We start from the raw sequence: 23,490 nt of genomic DNA, 5'->3' as shown, positions 1-23,490 counted from the left end.
AGCCTGGCCCACCCCACATCCTGTTTCAGGATGCACGTTTGGGTGCTGCTGCCTTGACCTGCCCAGACTGCTATCGGTTCCTTTACCCGTAAGTGATAGCAGGTGCCATGGTCACACCTAGCTCAGCCCATCGCCACCCCAGCTCGTGAGCTAACCTGCGGGACTTGTATTTCCACAAGGTTGGGCCCACATTTCCCCCACTGAGTTTACCCCCAGTCTGAGTTATCTCACTGGAGGAGAAAAACACAAATGTCAGAAATGGTGCTAAGTACCACAGAGCAAAATAAAGTAAGCCAACTGGGTAGGAAGGGTGATGCTGAAGGGGTGGCTGCGGGGCGCAGCCCCAGGGCAGGAGCACCTTGGGGCAGCAGCAGGAAGAGCGAGATGACCTCAAAGAAGGAACTGCATCACATCAAGACTGATAGACTCACAAAGGAATTTAAATTGTATTCGAAATGAGATTAAAAGCCAACAGAAAGTTTTTAAAACAAATGTGCTCTTTTTTTTCTTTAAAGATTTATTCATTTTATTACAGCCAGATATACACAGAGGAGGAGAGACAGAGGAAGATCCTCCGTCCGATGATTCACTCCCCAAGTGAGCCGCAACGGGCGGCGATGTGCGCCGATCCGAACCCGGGAACCTGGAACCTCTTCCGGGTCTCCCACGCGGGTGCAGGGTCCCAATGCATTGGGCCGTCCTCAACTGCTTTCCCAGGCCACAAGCAGGGAGCTGGATGGGAAGTGGAGCTGCCGGGATTAGAACCGGCGCCCATATGGGATCCCGGGGCTTTCAAGGACTTTAGCCGCTAGGCCACGCCGCCGGGCCCGACAAATGTGCTCTTATACATCTGACTTGTAATTTTTTAATTTCTAGAAGCAGACACACATTCCCATCTGCCAGCTCGCCCCCAAATGCCCACAAAGGCCAAGGCTGGGTCCAGAGCCACAGCCGTGAACTCAATCTTGACATCCACACAGGACTCAGTACTAGGCTATCACCGCTGCCTCCCAGAGCCAGCATTAGCAGAAAACCAGAGTTAGGAGTCTAGGCCAGGAATCAAACTGAGGCTCTAATATGACACACACACAATTTAACCACTAGGCTAAACATACCTTGACTTCTACTTTAAAAATGTGCTTCAGCTGCTTTGTGAAGCCTGGGGGGAGAGGTGACGATAGGGACCCTGCTGGTGGCAGAAGATGAGTGGGCTCTGGACTGGAAGGTAGCGATGGACATACAGGAGGAAGCATTATCTTCTTGTACTCATGCCACAGCATTATAATTTTAGAGCTCCTCCAAAGAGGTATAGTCTTTCTCCACTATGGAAATTTCGGTTTAGCCAATAGGGTGACAGCAAACATAGTGCACGCAGAAACCTCAAAACAACATAAGCACACTTTCCCTCTCTTCTGATCTAGAAAACCACAAAAACTTCCACACAGAGAAAACCAGGCTAGCCTGCAGGACAGTGAGACTTACAGGAAGGTCCCAGCACACCCTTCTGCAACCCCGGCAACCCACAGACACGTAAGACCATCAACCACCAGCTGACTGCAGGTGCATGAATGACCCCAAGAGGACAAACCATCACACGGCTGAGCCCAGCTCCAACTGACAAACTACAGAATGGAGAGCTTAAATAAATGGCTGCTATTTCAAGCTGCCAAGATTTGAAATAGCTTATCAAACAGCAAAAGCTGATTCAGTCCCTACTTATCCCCCAAACTAAATGCAAACCACTAAACAAATAAGCAAAAGACAAAAATTCCAAAAGACAAAAGCGAATTGACAGAATGGGTATGGTATTCAAATGGGTTGATTAGAAAGCGACAAGAGACAAGTCATAAATCATTGTGTTACTCATTATAAGTATGTCGTAACAGCCAGCAAACAGTTCTTTCCACGATAAAATCACCATGATAACAATTTTAGAAAATAGAAGACTTTCCATCATTAGCATTTATCCTTTCAACGTCCCACACACCATTTCTAAAAATTATCAAAGTTTTAACCTCCTAGTGAATATCAAATACGATGCTTTTCCAAGGTTATCTAGATAAATGAGCAACTGAGCCCTTTCCTTATTAGAAAATTATATTAAAGAGATCACAAACTGAACTTCCCTTCTAAGCTGACATGGCTGGCTAGAAGGCTGGGTGCACAGAGATCGAAGGACAGAGGATAAACATACACATTGCATAAGCTATCATGCTGCCTTCAAACACTGCTGTGGATATTTTATTACACTGTAACTATTATACAAAGGCGTAATCTAATGTTCACCAATGTTCCACCAACATCCACAAGTAATATTTTTACTCCCAGTAGTTTACTGCCTGAGCTGAAAAGCAGACAGATCTAAGATAAGTGACTACCCTGCTTTGTAATCAACTGTTTTTATATCAGGATAGAAATTAAAACTTTCCATTCCTATCACCCAAAGATGGCCACTGTCAACAATTTCCTCTTTTTAGACCATTCTGTTCTAAGCTATAATTTTTAGAAGTAAAAAATGTAATTCTTCCACACTACCCCTATGAATCAAGTAGAATCCTTCTCTCTGTGTAAGTATTCCGCTGTCAGAGTTTTCCAAACTCTATAAAAATCTAACATTAGTCTTGTTATGTTAAGTTTAAAACAACTGGTATTATGACGGCTGGATTTCTTAAACAGCTCATCCATTATCAACAAACAGAACTCAGCAGTAGTGAAAGACCCCGTTCTCCCTCAAAAGATGGGGAGGGGTGGGGAACCTAACTATTTAATAGCTAAGGGGAAAAATTACCTTTTTTGGAACTAAAACAGAAACTGTTTAGATGGCTAAATCAAAGTACTCATCAGAGTTTATGGGCACAGTTAATATATGACATGTGGAAAAGAGTCTTTAGGAAGAAAGAAAATCCCTGGAGACAGACCTTGATGAGCTCTCTTTCTGAAGATACACACACCGGAGCTAGGCCCCTCCGGGTCACACACCGGTCCCCTGGGAACACATACTACGCTAGCTTCACACACAAGCAACAAGGGTGGACCATTTCCTACCAAACTGTGCATGAGAAAATGAAGAGCTCAGAAAATGAGATTTTTGGGGCCAGCACTGTGGTGTTAACACGTAAAGCTACCCACTGCAGCACCAGCTGACTTCAAGTCTTGGCCACTCCACTTCTGATTCAGTTCCCTGCTTATGGCCTGGGAAAAGAGGAAGATGGGCCAAGTGTCAGGGCCCTAGCCATCCACATGGGAAACCAAGAAGCTGCTTCTGGCTCCTGGCTTCAGTGTGGCCCATCCCTGGCCATTACAAGTCATTTGGGGAGTGAACCAATGGACAAAAGATCTCTAATTCAAATCTTCAAACAAAATCAATCAGTCTTTACCAATGGGAAAAAAAAAAGACTATGCTTCTCATATTGCTTTAAAATTTAGAGAACAGGGCCCAGCATGGTAGCCTAGTGACTAAAAATCCTCGCCTGACATGCCCAGGATCCCATATGGGTGCCGGTTCTAATCCCAGCAGTCCCACTTCCCATCCAGCTCCCTGCTTGGGGCCTGGGAAGGCAGTCGAGGACAGCCCAGAGCCTTGGGACCCTGCACCTGTGTGGGAGATCCAGAGGAAGCTCCTGGCTTCGGATCAGCTCAGCTCTGGCTGTTGCGGATACTTGGAGAGAGAACGTGCCAGCATTCCAGATGTGCATAGGTTCTAGTCCCAGCTACTCCACCTCCAATCCAGCTCCCTGCTAATATGCCTTAGAACTCAGTGGAGGATGGTCCGAGTATTTGAGCTTCTGCACCAACTTAATAAACTACAGGATCCTGCCTTCAGATAACCTAGCTGTGGTCATTTGGGAAGTGAACCAGAAGATGGAAGATCTTTCTTTCTCTCTCTCTCTCTCTCTCTCTCTCTCTCTGTAACTCTTTCAAATAAATAAATCTTTTTTTAAAAATATGAGGAAAAAAAAATCCCCTCAAAGTCTATTCCTGATTACAAATACTAACGAAGGGGTAGAAGCCTAGGTCCCCTAAAACTCACTTATGCTTATGTGTTAAAAATGTTAACAACTTTGGCCAGGGATGCGAGGATAAGTTTCTGTAACAGTTAATAGAAACTTTTAATTGAATCAAATTTAGAATGAATAAAGGCTTTTTTAATTTTCCTGCACATTAGGTGTCCATTTGAGAGAAAGAGAAGTTACACTTACCTGCCATTAATCACAAGCCAGGGTTGATGTATTTGAACTGAAGGAATCCCGGTAAGGTCCAAGGGGCTAGAAGAGATGGCAATACCACATTCTCTCCTTCAGCCTGTATACTATTTCCAAACCAGATCAATAAAGACTCCATTAACTCTTGACAGCTGAACTATCAACACAGTCATTCATGCATTAATTCACTCAAACTAAACATTCGCTGTCTCACCAGATCCAACACCACCAGCTCTCAGTCACAAAGGAAGACAACAGCATGGAAACAGTAAAGGCCACTCGGCCCAGAGCCTTCCAGAGGCCTGGCGACTTTGGGGAAACCCAGCCTTTCAAGGACTCAGCCTGTCCACAGCAACACCTCCCCATTGACCGGGCAGGACGGGATCATAAACCTGCAGTGTAAAGCTACGCTCAGTTTACTGCACAGCTACATCATACAGAACACTCCAATTCAAAAGCACATCTACAGGCCATGCAAAATGAAAAGATAAAGAAAAGCAATGACCAAAAAGCAATATCACACGAATCAGCCCTGCTTTATATTAACACAGAATTCCTTTGCTGTCTGTAAAAATGGTTTCTCTTTCTTTAAAAAAAAAACGAAATACATATATTTATTTATTTATTTTTGTTGGAAAGGCAGATTTACAGAGAGAAGGAGAGATAGAAAGATCTTCCATCTGCTGGGTCACTCCCCAAGTGGCCACAACAGCTGGAGCTCAATTGATCTGAAACCAGGAACCAGGAGTTTATTCCATGTCTCCCAAACAGGTGCAGATTCCCAAGGCTTGGGACCCTCCTTGACTGCCTTCCCAGGCCACAAGCAGGGAGCTAGAAGGGAAGTGGAGCAGCTAGGACATGAACTGGCACCCATATGGGAACCTGGCGCATGCAAGGAGAGGATTTAGCCACTAGGCTACCACACCGGGCCCTGGATGGTTTCTCTTACAAGTAATTCGGTGAGCAATGAAGACATGAGTGGGCACTAACCAAGTCAGCAGGAACACCATCATGAACAGACACAGACCATGACCTCAAGGAAGGAAACGGGACAAAACTCCGTTAGGAGACATGCTATCATATGTCGTGGGTAAGTATGCTGTTCTAAGCACAGTTTCTCTGTGTTGAAGTCAGCCCATAACGTTATGACAACACTGAGACTTGTTCAATCACCCAGCCTGCAAGGGAAAACTGGCTGCTCACAGACTCGGCCCTTCCCTTAACTGTGCCCTCCTGGACAGGCAACTTCGCTGTGCCCGGATCATCCGTGGCCCAAGCTTCCCACGCTACTCTGTACTTCTGACCTGGCCACAGCTCTGCATGGCCCTCAGCAAACCCACTCACAAAACAACCAAGGCAGGAGAAAATACACAGGGAAGAAAAAAAAAAATGTCAAAACTCTGTATAAAAAAGTTCTATTAGAGAGTAAGAAAAAACAACTAAAAGGGACACTCAGGCCCCAAAGCTGCAGTCCACAGCACCCACGCCGGAAGTGCCTGCTCCCGTCGAAGCTCTCATTCTCCGCTCTGAGCCACTCTTCAGAATCTCCACCATAACAAGCAAGAACTCAAGGGAGAACAGAAAGCACAGTCTACCAGTTCGAGAAGGCCAGCTGGAAGAGAAAACTGACAGTCTAGATCAGTCACACTGGGCTGTTGGTGACCTCCTGGGGCCCCAGCCCTCGTTACAAACTTCCTTCAAATTCATGCATATGTTGCTTTTATCAACAAAATCATTCAGTCACTTAGTTTAACCTACTGTATTACGAAAGGAAAAAAACTCTAAAGCTGACTGTACTGTCTTGTCTCGACAGAAGCTGATGACACGTCAACGATGACCCTCATTATCTCCAGGATAAGCATGACTTTGCATGAAGGAGAAAAGGAAAATCATTCTACGGTTGAAGAAAGACTAAATACAGTTTCGACTGCTAATCAAAATTATATATGAACAAGTCTATAATTTCAGTTCATAAAAATAGCTTCAAATAAAAACTCACAGATGACAAATTTTCACACACATGAAATATATCTTGAAGTCACCTGCTCCAAGACACCTTCGTTAAACGCCTAGTACTTCTAAGACTTTTCCAAGCTCCCCTTACCAAAAAGTATTACATTAATGGCTATTTCTTACTTGTCCAAGTACCATGCTTTGCCACACTCTGTAGTCCCCAACAGTTCCCATGATCCCCCATGTTGCAAAGTGCCCATAAACAATGTCCTCTGCCCACTATCCTGACATTCAGGGACAAAAGTGAGTGTTAGTCACTAAGATCCCTGGATGTGGAGAAACTGCTCTTTTTTGTTTCTAAGATTTATATATTTTTCTTTGAAAAGCACTAAATTTTTTTTTTCCAGAGAGAAGGAGAGACCAAGAAGAGGCCTTCTACCTGCTGGTTCACTTCCCAAATGGCCACAATGGCAGGAGTTGAGCCAATCCAAAGGCAGGAGCTTCTTGCCTGGTCTCCCATGTGGGTCCAGGGCCCCAAGGACTTGTGCCATCCTCCACTGCTTTCCCAGGCCAAAAGCAAGGTGAATGAGAAGTGGAGCAGCCAGAACACAATCCAGCACCCAACAAGAGGCTGACACCTCAGATGGAAAATTAGCATGCTATGCCACCACAGCAGCCCAAAGAACTACTCTCAAGACAGAGCACACAAGTATAAACAGACTGCCTCAAGTAAAATATGGGATAGGACCTCAGCCATATGTTGGCAGTGAAAAACTGGGCAAACGAAGACTCTAAGATGGACTGTGTCAATTAGTGGATTCTTCACTAACCTCATCGTGCTTGGAGTGGCGAGACTGGCAGCAATTCATAACTGCTGAACTATCACCACTTGAGTAAGACCCTTGGAGCATGCCCTACATCAGGGACCCGGGATGGGTGGGAGACTGGGTGGGGCTTCTCCCTTAATATCCCCCTTTACCTCGGATACATGAAGGAAACAGTGCAGAAATAATAGTCTTACCCACTTTCCTATAGCCCTTGAACCTTTTTACCCTAATTAACTATGTGAAGATTGTCAAAAATATAATAAAAAAATTGAAAATGTTAAAATAAATAAATATATATATATATATAGGATAGGGACAGACATTGAGACTGGCAGTTAAATCACCTTCATCCACTTGAGTGCCTGAGCTTGGTACCTGCCCCATCTCCTGACTCCAACTTCCTGCCGGTGCACATCTGGGCAGGCAGAGCTGCCGGCTCCTATGGAAACGGCCGGACCACTCCTCTGGGAGATGGAGCTCCTGGCCTTGTCATGCGTACCTGAGGACAGAACCAGTGAATGGGAACTCTCTGTTTCCCTCTCTGTCTGCCTCTCAAGTAAATAAACACTTTTAAATAAATAAAATGACCAATGCCATGACACAGCATGCTAATCCTCCCCCTGTGGTATCAGCATCCTATAATGGCATCAGTTCATGTCCTGGCTGCTCCACATCCGATCCCATCCCCTGCTCATGGCCTGGGAAAGCCACAGAAGATGGCTTCATGGGGGAGACTCGGAAGCAGCTCCTGGCTCCTGGCTTCTGCCTGGCAAGCCCCAGCTGTTCTGGCTGCTTGGAGAAGTGAACTCACAAATGGAAGATTCTCTGTGGGTCTCTCCTGTCCCTGTAAAAATGAAATGCAGGACACACTCCTAGTCAAGGAATGTAGGTGGGTAGTACACTATGATAACATAAGTGAAAAAAAAAAAAAATCCATTAAGTTAAGCTGTTACAAAATGTAACATCACCAAGACTATTTTCATATTAAATACAGATTTGTGCTCACAAGAATACACATTGTCTGACTATCCATGAAACAACTAAAATCATCTTGAAATTCATTTACCATTTCGGTACAAGACTGGTCACTCAAGCATCAACTGTCAGCCTCCACAGCCAACAGTTCTTTTGTTAAACCCATTAGACTTCCTCCAGCCAGTTTAAGATAACCATATATGACATTTTCTTCCTCATGAAAATCATCCTAAATTTGGTTCTACATGTAGCACTGATACTAAAAGCACGTATTATCTCACTATATTTCACCACCTACAGAATGCAACACAGGTAACTTCAGTAATTTATAACAGCTCAGGAAAATTTAAAATTAGCAAGTAGCAAGGAGGTGGATTCAATGTTTAACTTCACTGAGTTTGTCAACTTTAAAATGCTTTCCATTATTTATTTCTCCACTCTTCATCGTAACCAGAACACCAACCTCAGCCTGCGATTTCACTGTTGCTGGCGTCCTCCTTTAATGGACATCAGTTGGAACTAACAATAATTATAGCTCTAATTTGAAAATCTTTATTCTCTTGATGAATTAAATTTATTGTATTTTGTCTGCCACTATTCCAAGTTAGTGCTTCAAAAAACAGGAAATTACAACACATGTAAATTTAGCATCATGCACTTTCATAACAGTGGTGTCTAGAGATGTAGTTTTAAGGAGATTTGGTGTTTCATACTTTGAACAATTCATGTTTACAGTCTGTCAAAATGCTATTAAATGAGCACAGGGAACAAAGTGTAACACAAAGGCTGAGCATGGTGGTGTGGCAAGTTAATCATCCGCCTGTGTTATCAGTGCATTACGGGTGCCAGTTCGAGTCCCAACTGCTCCACTTCCCATCCAGCTGCCTGCTACTAGATGTGGAAAGGCAAGTGGAGGATGGCCCACGGCCTTGGATTGCTACACCCACATGGGAGACCTGGAAAGAAGTTTCAGGGTCCCAGCTTCAGATGGGTCCAGCTCCAGCCACTGCAGTCATTTGAAGAATAAATCTAGGAATGGAACATTCTCTCTCTCTCTCTTTGAAGTAAAACTAAAACAAATCTTAAAAAAAAAAGTGTAACAAATGAATATTGAAACACGAATTCCTCGTGGCTGGGTGGGTGGTGTATGGATGATTTACAGATTCTGTGGTGAGACATTTATGGACGTACAACTGCTCCCAGGCCCTAGGACAAGTGCTTTAAACCAGTCTTGGTGACTCGGCACCTGACACCTTTCATAGTCCTATCCAGTCTCTCATCTCCAGCAATAATGACCTTGAGAAAAACATCATCAACCTACCTAGCCTGTCTTTAATTTTGAGGCTAAACACAACTTCCTTCCTTAGTAGCTGTCACAGCTCTCCAGTGGCACTCATCTTTGTTGGAATTCTATCTTGGCTGAATCAGTTCAACATTTATTCGCAAAGGACAGTGGACACCAATCCTGTTCCGCTCTCCAGTCTGCCCAGAACAACATGAGCTGCATCATAGCACTCAACAGAAATCTCCTGAATGAATGACTGGACTGACGAAAAATTAGAATTTCAGGCCCTTGGAAGGGGCTGATTTGATTTAGCGGGGTCAAATGCAGAATCCTTTAATAGGTGCTTGCTTCAAAGAACATTTGCACACAATTAGGCCTTACCATATATCAAGAGTATGAGTCTAAATCCTAAACCTACGAGGATAAGATGTTGAGGGTCATGGCTGTGCGACAGCTTGTTGGGCCACTGTGTGCAAAGCCTGTGCAGCACAGCTCAAGTCTTAGCTGCTCCCAATGAGTCCCCGCCAATGTGCCCAGGAAAGGAGAAGACGGCCCAAGTGCTTGGGTCCCTGCCACCCACATGGCAGACCCAGATGGCAGTTTTAGGTGCCTGGGTTCAGTTGATCCAGCCTCACCCCATACAACCATCTGGGTAGTAAACCCGCAAACAAAAGATTTCTTTCTCCCTGTCTCTCCCTTTCTAAGTTGCCTTTCAAATAAATAAATGAAAATAGATAAATTATGGAAAAGCACCAGTCCTTTCGATTATCTTTTAAAAATTAACTTGAAGAAACAAAGGTTGAAAGTTGTCTTCCCAGCCTGGTAATCTAGTAGATAAAGTCCTCACTTTGTATGCACCAGCATCCCATATAGGCGATCCCGGGTGCTCTACTTCCCATCCAGCTCCCCGCCTGTGGTCTGGGAAAGCAGCCAAGGACGGCCCAAAGCCTTGGGACCCTGCACTTGCTTGGCAGACCAGGAAGAAGCTCCTGGCTGCTGGCTTCAGACTGGCTCAGCTACAACCGTTGCAGCCACTTGGGAAGTAAATCAGTGGATGTAAGAACTTTCTCTGTCTCTCCTTCTCCCTGTAAATCTGACTTTCCAATAAAAAATAAATACTTTTAAAGAGTTGTCTTTCAACCCTCAAAACAACTCTTCATTTTTGCCTGTGATTTCAAAGTATTCATTCATTCTAAAAGCACGGTCTAGCACGCCCACAGTGTGCAAGCCCCTAACAGCTGTGATGCCCCTACCTCTGCAAGCCAGGCAGCCCCCAGGAATGTGCAGCCACTCTCCACTCTCACCACACTTCGTAAGACACGGCAGTTAACTGACAGAGAGCACCTTCCAAGGGACATTTCGGTAAAAAGTTAATTCCAGAGCCCACAGTTTCCTATTAGAAGCTGGTACTTTCCTGAAATAGTGCTAACTCCTCATTTTCTCCATGCTCTTTTTAATGTTTTAATATTTTACTGTGAACAGCATCCCAGGCACAAGCAACCTTGCATTGATTAAATTGAAATTTGGTGGCACTGTGGGGTAAGTCTCATGGTGTCTACGTAACAAACCAACTTGTGCCAGGTGTCCTCTCCCACACATTGAATATTCTGAAACAAGATCCTGGTCCACAGCGCTGATGCAAGACAGATCAGTGGCAAGCAGAGAGATAAGAGAATAAATATTCATGAAGCAGCCCATTAGGCAGCAGGCAGTTTACCCAGGTTAGCTCACCTCCTTATAACCACTGCCTTTTTGCAAGGCTAAAACTGAAGTTCACAGAGGTTAAATAACAGCCCAGTTCACAAGGCTGTAGTTACCACCCAAACTCAGTTCCTTGCCTACAATAAGCTCGTTCTGGGAACACGACTGGTGAAGGACACCACTGCCAGTCCACAGTCTACCCAACCCTTCCTCACCAGCCTGTGGCCCCCATGCTCTCCCAAGACAGAATGGGAGTCGCACAGGACTGCAGAGAAGTGGCTCCTCCCTCTCTGCCCCCTTCAAGTGCCCAGGGAGCCCGCAGTGCGTGACTGTCCCCACAACAGGGAGCTGGCTGTTCCCTCACTCCTCTCTTGTCCACTTTCTTTCTTACCACTTTCACCTCAGCAATTTTCAGAGTTCCTGCAAACAGACAGTAAAACGATCCACCTTGTGAATTATCCCAGTACAATATGAGTTCCAAGTTAGCTTCTGTTCTCACGTGGGTTCATTTATTGCTAAGAGCCACCACACAGAATGCACCGCCTGTGAAGCCAGAAGAGCCTGGGACCCCACCCTTGGCTCTCTCCGCAAGAGTCAGGTACAAGCAAGCAGCCCTTCCACTCAGTGACACTGGCTACCCTGTGATGCCAGGGATACAGCAGAATCAACAAATACAGGAATCTTCAAAAGCTAAAGGAGGCATCCCATACTGGCTGCCGGCATCCCATATGGGTGCAGGTTCACTGCACGCTAACAGTCTGAGACAGCAGCACAGCATGACCCAAGTGCGTATGCCCTGCTCCCACGTGCAAGTCCAGGAAAAACTCCTGGTTCCTGGCTTCAATCACTGCAGCCATCGGGGGAGTGAACCAGTGGATGGAAGACTGATTCATTCTCTCTCTCTATTTCTCCCTCTCTGTAAGTCTTTGAAATTAATAAACAAATCTTCAAGGAAAAAAAAATTACTGGTGAATGCTTTTCAAACAACCATACCATAGTCAGGTAGTAACTTCCAAATCTTCTAAAATGTTACCTGGTCCCAAGAGGAATGGAAAAAAACACAGGAGAAGAAGCTAATCAGATCTCCCTTTCACAGAACAAGTATTCTATACATTCCTTTTGCTGAGTGAGGAAACTGACGTGTACAGTCAAAGCTTTCCAGACTCTGAGAAATCTCTTGAGTGAGTATATATGTGGAAATGGACCTGTGTATGTATACATGCATTTACTTATTTACATTTTCAGAGAGACTGCTGGATTTGGCGATAGAAAGAAACATTCCGATTTGCTAGCTCACCCTGCAAACCCGGATTTAATCTGGGAGCTAACTCCATCTAGGTCTCCCACGTAGCAGGGACTATTTGAGCCATCACCTGCTGTTCCCCAGGTTGTTCAGTACCAGGAAGTTTGTGTGAGCTACTGGCACCAGGTACTATTCCAAGCACTCCAATATAGGATGTCAGCATCTCTTTTTTTAAAAAAGATATATTTATTTTTATTGGAAAGGCGAATATATAGAGAAGAGAGACAGAGGGGAAGATCCTCCGTCCGCTGGTTGACTCCCCAAGTGGCCGCAATGGCCGGAGCTGAGCCAATCCAAACCCAGGAGCCTGGAACCTCTTCCAGGTCTCCCATGCAGGTGCAGGGTCCCAAGGCTTTGCGCTCTCCTTGACTGCTTTCCTGGTGGGTTCTTGGCCCAGCCTGACTTGGCCCACCTCCTGTCTTGGCAGGTAGAGCGGCCCAGCCTGACCAGTCCACACTCATTCCGGCTCTTACTGTTGGATACTACAGCCGAGCCCTGCCTGGTCAACCCCCAGACCCTGCTCTTGCATGGTTCAGCAGATGCGGAGACCTAGCTCAGGCTGTCCTACACCCACTATGTACAACCACTACATAAGCTTATCATCTTATGTAAATTGTAAGTTAAAGTATGCATTAAATTTTTATTTCATTAAACTTGGACTGAAGGGCCCGGCGGCATGGCCTAGCAGCTAAAGTCCTCGCCTTGAATGCACCGGGATCCCATATGGGCGCTGGTTCTAATCCCGGCTGCTCCACTTCCATTCCAGCTCCCTGCTTATGGCCTGGGAAAGCAGTCGAGGACAGCCCAAAGATTTAGGACTCTGCACCTGCATGGGAGACCCGGGAGAGGTTCCAGGTTCCCAGGTTCAGATCGGCACAGCACCAGCCATTGCAGTCACTTGGGGAGTGAATCATCGGACGGAAGATCTTCCCCTGTCTCTCTTCCTCTCTGTTGGGGAGTGAATCAGTGGATAGAAGATCTTCCTCTCTGTCTCTCCCCTTCTCTGTACATCTGCCTTTCCAATAAAAATGAATAAATCTTAAAAAAAAATTATGATAAAAAGAAAAAAAAACAAAGAAAATAAATTATGATGCAAACCATGTACCAAACACAAATCTAGACTCTAGAGATAAAAAAAAAAAAAAAAAACAAGGCTTCCACATTGAAGGTTTTACTTTAAAGGTGGAAGGGGAAACAGATAATATAAAAATGAACAAAGATAAAGTAATTTCAAATTAGGAAAAATAACAGTGTGATAGAAACTTCAACAGCTGTTTTTTAAAGTCATAAGTAAGGAAGGCAAGCCACAAGGAGGTCCCACAGAAGCCAAGTTTGAATGATCCGATCACAGGAAGAAGCTGTAAGCAGAGGACCACCTCACCTTAGGAGAACACTAACTTAGCACTTTGATATTCACATGCCCTGTGTTGTTTCCATCCTGGCTGGGCTGCTGAACTTACAGCACTGCCTGACAAGAGTTAACACAGTCTGCGCATGCACGCAAAACAACTAACACAATTCTGAGTCCCGATCTTTTAGTCTAAACCAAAACGGAAGGACTGAAACTTTGAGAATCTGATTAAAACAATGAATTCTCTCCTTCAAACAAAAATACACACAGAAACTTCACTCGTAATTTCAGCAGGGCTTAGAATCTTGATACCCACCCTTGACACACAGTAGCCCAAGTAGAAAAACTCCAGTTTAAGAACCAAATACAGATGAAACATCTCTCATCTGAAAAACCAAAATCTGAAATGATCCAAAACTTGAAACTTCCTGAGTGCCTGCATGACTATGACCTCTATGACCTCAGGATACAGAGACACTAAAATTACTGTAGAAGATTCTTGTCTACAAGGCGTGTATGAAACATAAATGAATTCCGTACTGAGACTTGGGTCCCACCGCCAAGATACTTCATCACGCGTATACATGAGTCCCAAAGTCCAAAAAGATGCACAAGCTGAAACACCTTCAGTCCACGCATGCTGGATAAGGGACACTTCACCTCTAATTATCAAGCCATCTAACCAAGTCCCACCACCACTACTAGTATGTATCATTATTGTTATTACTATTATTAACATCAGCTTGCATGCCTGTATGTTTTGCTTAAGTGTCCAGTCTGTCATTATTCCCTGATGTACCTCGATAACTGTCAAGCTTGTCTCATGTCCTACTACGTAGGTACAGGGAAAGCATCCAAATGTTTTCTTCTCAAGCACATAATGATACAGGATGCGCAGAAAGTCAGACAGGAAATAAATGAGCTGGACTATTTCCTGCAGTTTCTCTCTGCTCATTCATATGCCAATCCAGCACACTCACTTTCCCATGATACACCTTAGCCTTCTGCAGGACAAAGAAAAGGCCACCATGAACAAATTAAATTACACTGGGCTCCTTGTGGGGATCGTATGAAAACTTTCCCACAGGGCAACACACCCACTGAATTCCATCCATCCAAACTTCCCGCTGTTTGTACACCCAATTAACGCAGCATTCCCCACCAATAAAGAGAACTCCTAAACTGGAGTGCAAGAGGGCACAACTCTTTCTCTGGCCTCTTAGCAGGAGCGTCTCCCTTGGTTGGGCTGCCTGCACTCATGCCTAAGTGTGTGCTCACTCTCTAAATACACCCTGCTCCCATTAGTGCACAGCTGCTTTGAAAATTTACACAGGGGCAAAAACCTGGAATAAAAGTGAAGAGACACATTCTCACAATGGGACACTAAACTTGTACTGAGGTTTTCTTGATAAGAGCCAGGTTCAAAAACTGCAGGACTCTCCAAAAACCCTTTCAGAAGTGTGTGTATGGCGCCCGGCGGCATGGCCTAGTGGCTAAAGTCCTCGCCTTGAACACACCGGGATCCCATATGGGCGCCAATTCTAATCCCGGCAGCTCCACTTTCCATCCAGCTCCCTGCTTGTGGCCTGGGAAAGCAGTCGAGGATGGCCTAAAGCCTTGGGACTCTGCACCCTCGTAGGAGACCTGGAGGAGGTTCTAGGCTCCTGGCTCCGGATTGGCACAGCACCAGCTGTTGCACTCACTTGGAGAGTGAATCATCGGACAGAAGATCTTCCTGTCTCTCCTCCTCTCTGTATATCTGCCTTTCCAATAAAAATTAATAAATCTTAAAAGACATGTGTGTATGAAGATGGGAAAAAACCCAGAAGTCTTTATCTGCAAAGTTCAACCATATAATTTTAAGAAATCTAGCTGAGGAAAAGTCAGGCCACTCACCTTCTGCATATATATATGTATATATATGTGTGTGTGTATATACATACAAACCTACACCTGGTGTTGTTTCTGACAGAAATAACATTAATGACACAAATTTCAAAATGCCATCTATTAGAAAAAGAACAAAACAGAAATTTTCCTTTATGCTACAGCTCTGCAAATGAACAGACTGTCCAAATGCAAAGACTGACACAGCATTCAAGTCTGCCAATCAAATACCACAATGTCTTTAATAAATATTCTGATAATTTGCACACACAAAATAAGTGATTAATGAATCACATAAGCTCTTGAGCTTTCAAAATTGCATTAAAAAGATGAGCTACTTAATTCTGATACCCATGCAATTTCCATGTTCAAATTCCCCTCAACTCAGGTCCTTCAGAACAAGTCTTTTACTTTATTCTTTTAAACTACTCACAAAATTCCACGCCAATTTACAATGTCTCAAATAAAATTAACTCAAACTTTGTAATTTAGTCAAACAAATACTAGAAAAAATTAATATCCTTTGGCATGCCATTTAGTTAAGAGAAACCAAGACAATGCAAAAAGAAAACTCCTAGGAAAGAAATTCTTCCCATGTTTTCCTTATAGTCATGAAAGACTTCCTAAACTTTGTGAGAAGGCAAAATACAAACAAAAGTTGACTCAGGATAAGGAAAACCAGTACCACTTAAACTGTATTTGCCATAAAAATCAGGAACTAACACCTATTTCTGAAACCTGTAGCTGATTATTCTTCACGCTTTCCAGTGACAAACATGAGATTCTAACTAACTGAATGCTTTCCAAAATATTTACCCAGAATATGTCTATTATACAAGAATCTTAGTGATTAGAATTAAGTGTATGAGGTACCCCAAGCCCTACTGAGTTGTGCTGATCTCCCACACTCGCAAAGTCTACAAGTTCAAATAATGATAATAATAATATTCTTGGACATCAAATCCTGAAATTTTTAAATAGCACTAGACTTATTAAAAAATGAGAAGAAAAAATACAAATGACCAGTAAGGCACAGGAAAATGTGCTGAACTTTACTAGCCATTACACAAATGCAAATCAAAATAACCATGAAATACCACCTCATGCCCGTTAAAAGTTACCTTTTTTAAAGAAAATAGCAAATATTCATGAGTATGTGAAGAAACTGAAATCTGCATATTACTGATGGAGTGAAAAAGCACACAAATGCTGTGGAAAACAACCGCACAAACAACTAGTAAGATACAGCAATTAAATTCTCAGATAGACACCCCTCCTCAAAAAAAAGCTCAGAGTTTGCACACCTGTATTCACAGTAGCAATATTCACAACAGCCAGAGATGGCTACTACGTGTGGTACACTTAATAAAGTATCATTCAGCCTTTAAAAAGAATCAAAATTCTGACACATACTATCACACACAGGAATACTGAAGACGCAGTGCTAATGAAATAAGCCAGTCACAAAAGGACAAGTTCTGGCATGACTCCACTTTCAGGAGGTACCTGGACAAATTCTTAGAGCCAAAAGGTTGAACAGTGGGGTTGCCAGCAGCTGGGCAATGGTGGGGAAGGAGGAGTGGGGGCTTACAAAGGTGTAGAGGGCACTGGCGATGCCTGGTGGATGTGGCTGTAAAGCTTCGTGATTGTACTTAGTAACCCTGGACTGCAAAAATGGCTAAAAATCGTCAATTTTATGCCATGTCTATTATACCAAAGTAAGAATCAATGTGTAAAGGGACAACCAGCATTAAAGCACACTTTAAAGTTCTCACACATGCCTCCGCACTACACACACCTCTATACTACCACACATCACCTCACACACACCTCTACACTACCACACACACCTCACACACACCTCTACACTACCACACACACCTCACACACACCTCTGCACTACCACACACACCTCACATCACCTCACACACCACCTCGCACATGCCTTTGCCCTACCACACACCTCACACACGCCTCTGCACTACCACACATCACCTCACAGACGACTCCACACTACCCCATCACCTCACACACACCTGCACTATCACATATCACCTCACACACGCCTCTCACTACCACACATCACCTCACACACACCTACACTATCACATATCACCTCACACACGCCTCTCACTACCACACATCACCTCACACACACCTACACTATCACATATCACCTCACACATACCTCCTCACTACCACACATTACCTCACACACACCTACACTATCACATATCACCTCACACACCTCCTCACTACCACACATCACCTCACACACACCTACACTATCACATATCACCTCACACACCTCCTCACTACCACACATCACCTCACACATACCTACACTATCAGATCACCTCACACACACCTACACTATCACATATCACCTCACACACACCTCCTCACTACCACACATCACCTCACACACACCTACACTATCACATATCACCTCACACACCTCCTCACTACCACACATCACCTCACACACACCTACACTATCACATATCACCTCACACACCTCCTCACTACCACACATCACCTCACACACACCTACACTATCAGATCACCTCACACACACCTACACTATCACATATCACCTCACACACACCTCCTCACTACCACACATCACCTCACACACACCTACACTATCACATATCACCTCACACACCTCCTCACTACCACACATCACCTCACACACACCTACACTATCAGATCACCTCACACACACCTACACTATCACATATCACCTCACACACACCTCCTCACTACCACACATCACCTCACACACACCTACACTATCACATATCACCTCACACACCTCCTCACTACCACACATCACCTCACACACACCTACACTATCAGATCACCTCACACACACCTACACTATCACATATCACCTCACACACACCTCCTCACTACCACACATCACCTCACACACACCTGCACTATCACATATCACCTCACACACGCCTCTCACTACTACACATCATCACACACACCTACACTAGCACATATCACCTCACACACGCCTCCGCACTATCACACATCACCTCACACACACCTACACTATCACACATCACCTCATACACACCTCCGCACTACCACACATCACCTCACACATACCTACACTATCACATATCACCTCATACACACCTCCGCACTACCACACATCACCTCACACATACCTACACTACCACATATTACCTCACACACGCTTTTGCACTACCTCTACATTACCACCTCTACATTACCACATACACCTCACACACCACCTCACACATCACCTCCACAATACCACACATCACCTAACAACATGCCTCTGCATTACCACACACACGCCTCTGCAATACCTCACATCACCTCACACGCTCCTCCACACTACCACACACACCTCACACATCACCTCACATATCACCTCACGCACACCTCTGCACTACCATACATCACCTCACACACTCCTCCACACTCCATCACCTCACACATAACTCCACACTACCATACATCAACTCACACTCACCTACACTACCACACATCACCTCACACACGCCTCTACATTACCACATACACCTCACACATCACCTCCACAATACCACACAACACCTCACACAGGCCTCCACAGTATTACACCCCATGATCCAGGCTACAAATGGCCAACTGCGCTCTAACAAACCCTGAGAAATTATTAAGAAAAGTGTTTAAATTCCTTCTGATCCTGAGAAAGTCCAATCCTCAAAATAAAGCCCTGCCGGATAGAGATAACAACCACTCTATGTCAATTTAAGGTTAAACACATTAATAAAGTTCAAAATCCTCCCCCCAGCCTCACATAGACTATTTTCACTTTTGCCAGGAAAATTTTCTTCCCTGAACCTTGGAAGAGTTCATCTTCCTACCTACCAGGGCCATCACCTTTCCAGCTATCCGTACTTAGTTGCCACCAAGCCCAAAGAAAAACACTGAAATCTTATTTATGGATCTCTCTCTCTCTCTCTTTAAAACAAAAAAAATTAAAATGACAGCTTGAAATGTCCTAAGTTTTTTTGGGGATCTTTTCCAGGTACATTCCAGTTTTCTTTTAAAATCTTCTGATTTCACAGAGTGTTACAGGAAAAAAAAAGTGCATGACTGAAGTAGTAAGACGGCAAGCTGTCTCATTTCCTCCCGCGTCCACTGTGCCGTTCACGCTTCCTGTCTCCTGCACGCATTCCGCAGGCACAGGCCCATCTGCAGAGGCACTTCCGACAGCTTCTACAGCATGACGGCTAGGCCTGGATCCATTTCCAATCACTTCTCCCCCATAAAACAGAAAGCAAACAGATAAAAACGGAAAGGGACAGAAAGTTTCTGTATGACCAAACACAAGAGGGTCTAAGCTATAGAAAAACCCAGGGCTCACACTAAAAACTTCCTCATGCACTCTACAGAGTATTAAACAAGTAAAATCACTGTCCATCTTTTCTAACTGTACTTCCCAAAAGCAAGATTAAATGTAATCTATCACGAATTATTTTTCCCAATTAAAAAACAAAAAAAACAGTCTCCAAACACTTTTCTCCATATGTAAGTTAATGACACTCATGCCCCCGATGAACGCCTACTTTCTGAGCAGGACTGCTGTCGCTGTACCCAGTGGATCCACCTGAACAGCCAAAGAAACATGAAAAATACAGACCCAGACACCTTTTATGTGAGAAGATTTTTTTCCAGATAACACATTTCTTTTCCCTTGTCCACAGTTACTCGGATTAAATTGAGCCCTTTATAAAGGATAGCATAAGCTAGTAACCTCAACGGGTTTGATGCCTCCCAATCCGTCAATGTGCAATGGGATTCTAACAGGTTAGGAAACTACAAAAACGTGATTACGCACAGATATTGACAGGTCAACTGCACACAGTCTCCCCCGGCCCCAGCCTTACCTTTGAGCAGCGGCAGAGGTGTTAACTCTATGGGCTTGCCTTGAGACCTGAACTGGGAGGAACTCTGCGACCTCTTCTGCCTGGCTTTTCTGACGGACTTCCGAGAAAATCCGTCTACTTTATCCACTGATGGAGGAGTAGTTGGTGCTGAGGACATATCCCTACTGAAAAGGAAGAGCGACATGAGCACACACTCCCCAGCCGAGTGACAGACTGCTGAACAGCATACGTAATACCCCAAAAAATGGAAACAAGTGCTCAAGAAAATAAAACTAAGGAAAGTCTTGTACCAACAGTAAAATACAAAAAAAAATATCACTGGCACGGAAGCAATATCCTAACTCACTACCACTGTACTGCTGTATTGTGAGCATTAAGACGCTTCTCTGGACTTGAACTCTGCACTGTCTGCCTATTTTCTAATTGCAAAGCTCTTCTTATCTCAAAAGTCTTAATTCTAAGAGTTGTCTTCCTGCTGGAAAACTTCCACTGATACATTTTCTCAAGATACTTAATATTATGAATGGGCTCTGGAGTGGAAACTCTTTCTGGGCCCGCAGTCTGCCACAGTGGATCACAGCAAGGTGAAATTTACTCTCACTGCCAAGGATTCAGGCATGACTTTTTAAAAGCAATGTGCTGTGTTCACTATGATAAACCACCACAATGCAAATGAGGACAGGCTAGATTAAACAGAACACATAAAAGGCATAATTAAAATCATTTCAAAGAAGGCTTTTTAATGAAGTCACCTTTAGGTATTAAACCTTAATAAACCTGTGATGAAATCAGGCACCAAAGGGAAACTGGAAATATACATTCACAGCCTACTTCAGACAAGCTGAGTTGGGGGTTGGATCTTGAAGTTCACTGTCAAACACCAATTTTAATTCCACCAGACTGACAGGACAGGGTAGTTCTGCATTTTTTAGCCATCTCAAATGACAACTATTTCCTAATACTACCAAGCATTAAGCTCAATATCCTTCACCAATTTAAACAGATGTCATCATTTCTATGGCACTGAGGTTCCATGAGGGATTAATGGGCATACTGGGACAGAATCCATGCATGAGGGGGGAGGGGCTGAAATGCACTTACCTGTCATTTCAAGACACGAAACAAGTGCTTTATAAACTTCAGAATAAAAATTATGAAGGTTTTCCCTAAATACGTAGGAATAGAGTTACCTGGATTCTGCTTAGGCTAAAAAGAGCACCTTAAAAAAAAATGATGAGGTTCGAATTTTAAGTCTTTGATGAGGAATAACTACAGAATAAGATCACTTTAAAATACAACGACTGCACCAGCAAGCAGCTCCAAAGCACATCTCTATGCTGTCAATTTAGGGCCCAACGCAATCTGGTATTAGACTGGATATTATTATATTTTATTGTAAATTTAACAACGCAAGATTTCGGTAAATCTTGTTTCCCCATCACTCCTTCTGTCTCCTCATTCTTCAATTCCCATCTCAAAAGATGCTCTGTAGATAGGATTATATGTGTGTGTGTGTGTGTATCTATATAAAAAGCTATATATATATATACATAGCTTTCGCCTCTTACGCTCGCAGCCCGAAATAAACGTCAAAGATCTCAATCCTAAAGCATTGCAGAACTGAACGCACCGCAGCAGCGAGTCCGCGCAAAGCCTGGGGAAACAGGTTTCACCCTGGGCCAGGACGCCCGGAGCTCTATTATCCTCTAACAGCGGGCAGGAGGCATTTCCAGGGCTCAGGATAATCCCAAAGCAGGGAAGAGGGAGAGAGACAGGGAAGGGGTTTGCACATAGGGACACTCAGATACTAAAATCCCTCTGCTCCTAAGCCTTGCAAAAGATACGCGGCTACAGAATTCTTTCCGCAACCCCGAACCCCCTAATTTCCCCTGCCCCCCGCCAGCATTGAATTGGGGGGGGGGGGGAGGAGGGGAAGAGAGGACAAGAAAACGCCTCCAATCCCAGAAGGTGGGAAAGGGAAGAGGCAGACAGAGTGAATGATAGGCAGCATCGGAAGCATCTACAGGTAAATCAGGCAAGTGGGACGGGCGCTCGCTCTCCCGCACCCCACCCCACCGCACCCTCAGCCTGCCGGGGCCGGTGCCGGGCAGGTTCCCCGGGAGGAGCGGGAGCAGGAAAGGGAAGCGGGCGAGCCGCGGGGCTGCAGGGACCAAGTTACCTTGAAGCTTTTGGGGAAGAATCCAAAGACGATGTGTGGGTTCAAGGGGCGGGGGCGGGCGGCGGGAGACGGGACCCGGACGTGCAGGAGGAGGTCCGGGCAGCGGCGGGGAAGCCGGGCCGACGGCTGTCCGGTGCGGCGTCCCTCCGGTTCCGCGGCGGCGGCGGCACCTCTAGGCCTCAACGCCGGACCCGAGCCTCAGCGCTCCGGCAGCGGCGGCCTCACGATCCTCCCCCGCGGGCCCGTCCCATCAAATCGGCACCGACCCCGTAGCGGCTCCGCCGGAGGCTTCTCGCTCACATTCCCGGCGGGCGGCGCCTCTGCACGGAGCCCCGGACCCGGCGGCGGCGGCGACGTGGGGAGGGGGGAAGGGAGGGAGGAAGACTAAATCCGCAGCGGCAACAGGCGGAGGAGGAGGAGGAGGAGCCGCTGGAGCCGGAGCCGCCACTGCCGGAGCCGCCGTTCGCCACCCGCGCAGGGCCCCAGTCAATGCCCCCTTTCTCTCTCCTATTGTCAATATCACCGGGCGGCCCAGTCCATGGCGCACGCTCAACCGAACCTTCTGCCCGGCAGCGCCCGCCTCCGGCGCCCACCCACTGGCGGCTTCAAACGGGAAGCAAGGTCTCATTGGTCAAGGCCCGCCTTCACTCCCCTGCCAGCAGGTTCGGCTGAGAGCTGCTCGGGGATTGGCGGCGGGGGGGGCGGAGAAACGGGAGGGTGGGAAGAGAGGAGGCCGAGGATTGGGCCGAGGCCTTGGAGGACCCGGATGCAGCCGCGATCTCTGGCTGCGCCGCCGCCGCCGCTTCCGCCAGAAGGCTCGAGGCGGGGATGGCAGGCTGGGCTAAGGCCTGAGAGGAAACCTTTAAACCCGGGAGGCGTGCGTATTCGCGCAGTGCCAAGGTTCAGGA

The 23,490-nt window shown here is 45.4% G+C and overlaps 1 protein-coding gene across 2 annotated transcripts in view; it reads right to left on the bottom strand.

Moving 5' to 3' along the window:
- Positions 1 to 23,153, bottom strand: part of PPP2R5E (protein phosphatase 2 regulatory subunit B'epsilon) — a 143,885-nt gene extending 120,732 nt beyond the window's left edge. The window contains exons 1-2 of one of the 2 annotated variants that reach the window (XM_004584489.4): positions 22,583 to 23,153; positions 20,404 to 20,567 (exon numbers count right to left, since the gene is read on the bottom strand). In XM_004584489.4, coding sequence (XP_004584546.1) covers positions 20,404 to 20,560 — 157 coding nt within the window. In that variant the 5' untranslated portion in view covers positions 20,561 to 20,567; positions 22,583 to 23,153. The remainder of the gene's footprint in view (positions 1 to 20,403; positions 20,568 to 22,582) is intronic. The other variant, XM_004584490.4, reaches the window with a different exon arrangement.
- Positions 23,154 to 23,490: the final 337 nt, after the last annotated feature.

The sequence above is a fragment of the Ochotona princeps genome, chromosome 26, assembly GCF_030435755.1.
Source record: "Ochotona princeps isolate mOchPri1 chromosome 26, mOchPri1.hap1, whole genome shotgun sequence".
Lineage (NCBI taxonomy): Eukaryota > Metazoa > Chordata > Mammalia > Lagomorpha > Ochotonidae > Ochotona > Ochotona princeps.
The sequence above is the reverse complement of the archived record's forward strand: the minus strand, read 5'-3'. Positions and strand labels throughout refer to the sequence as shown.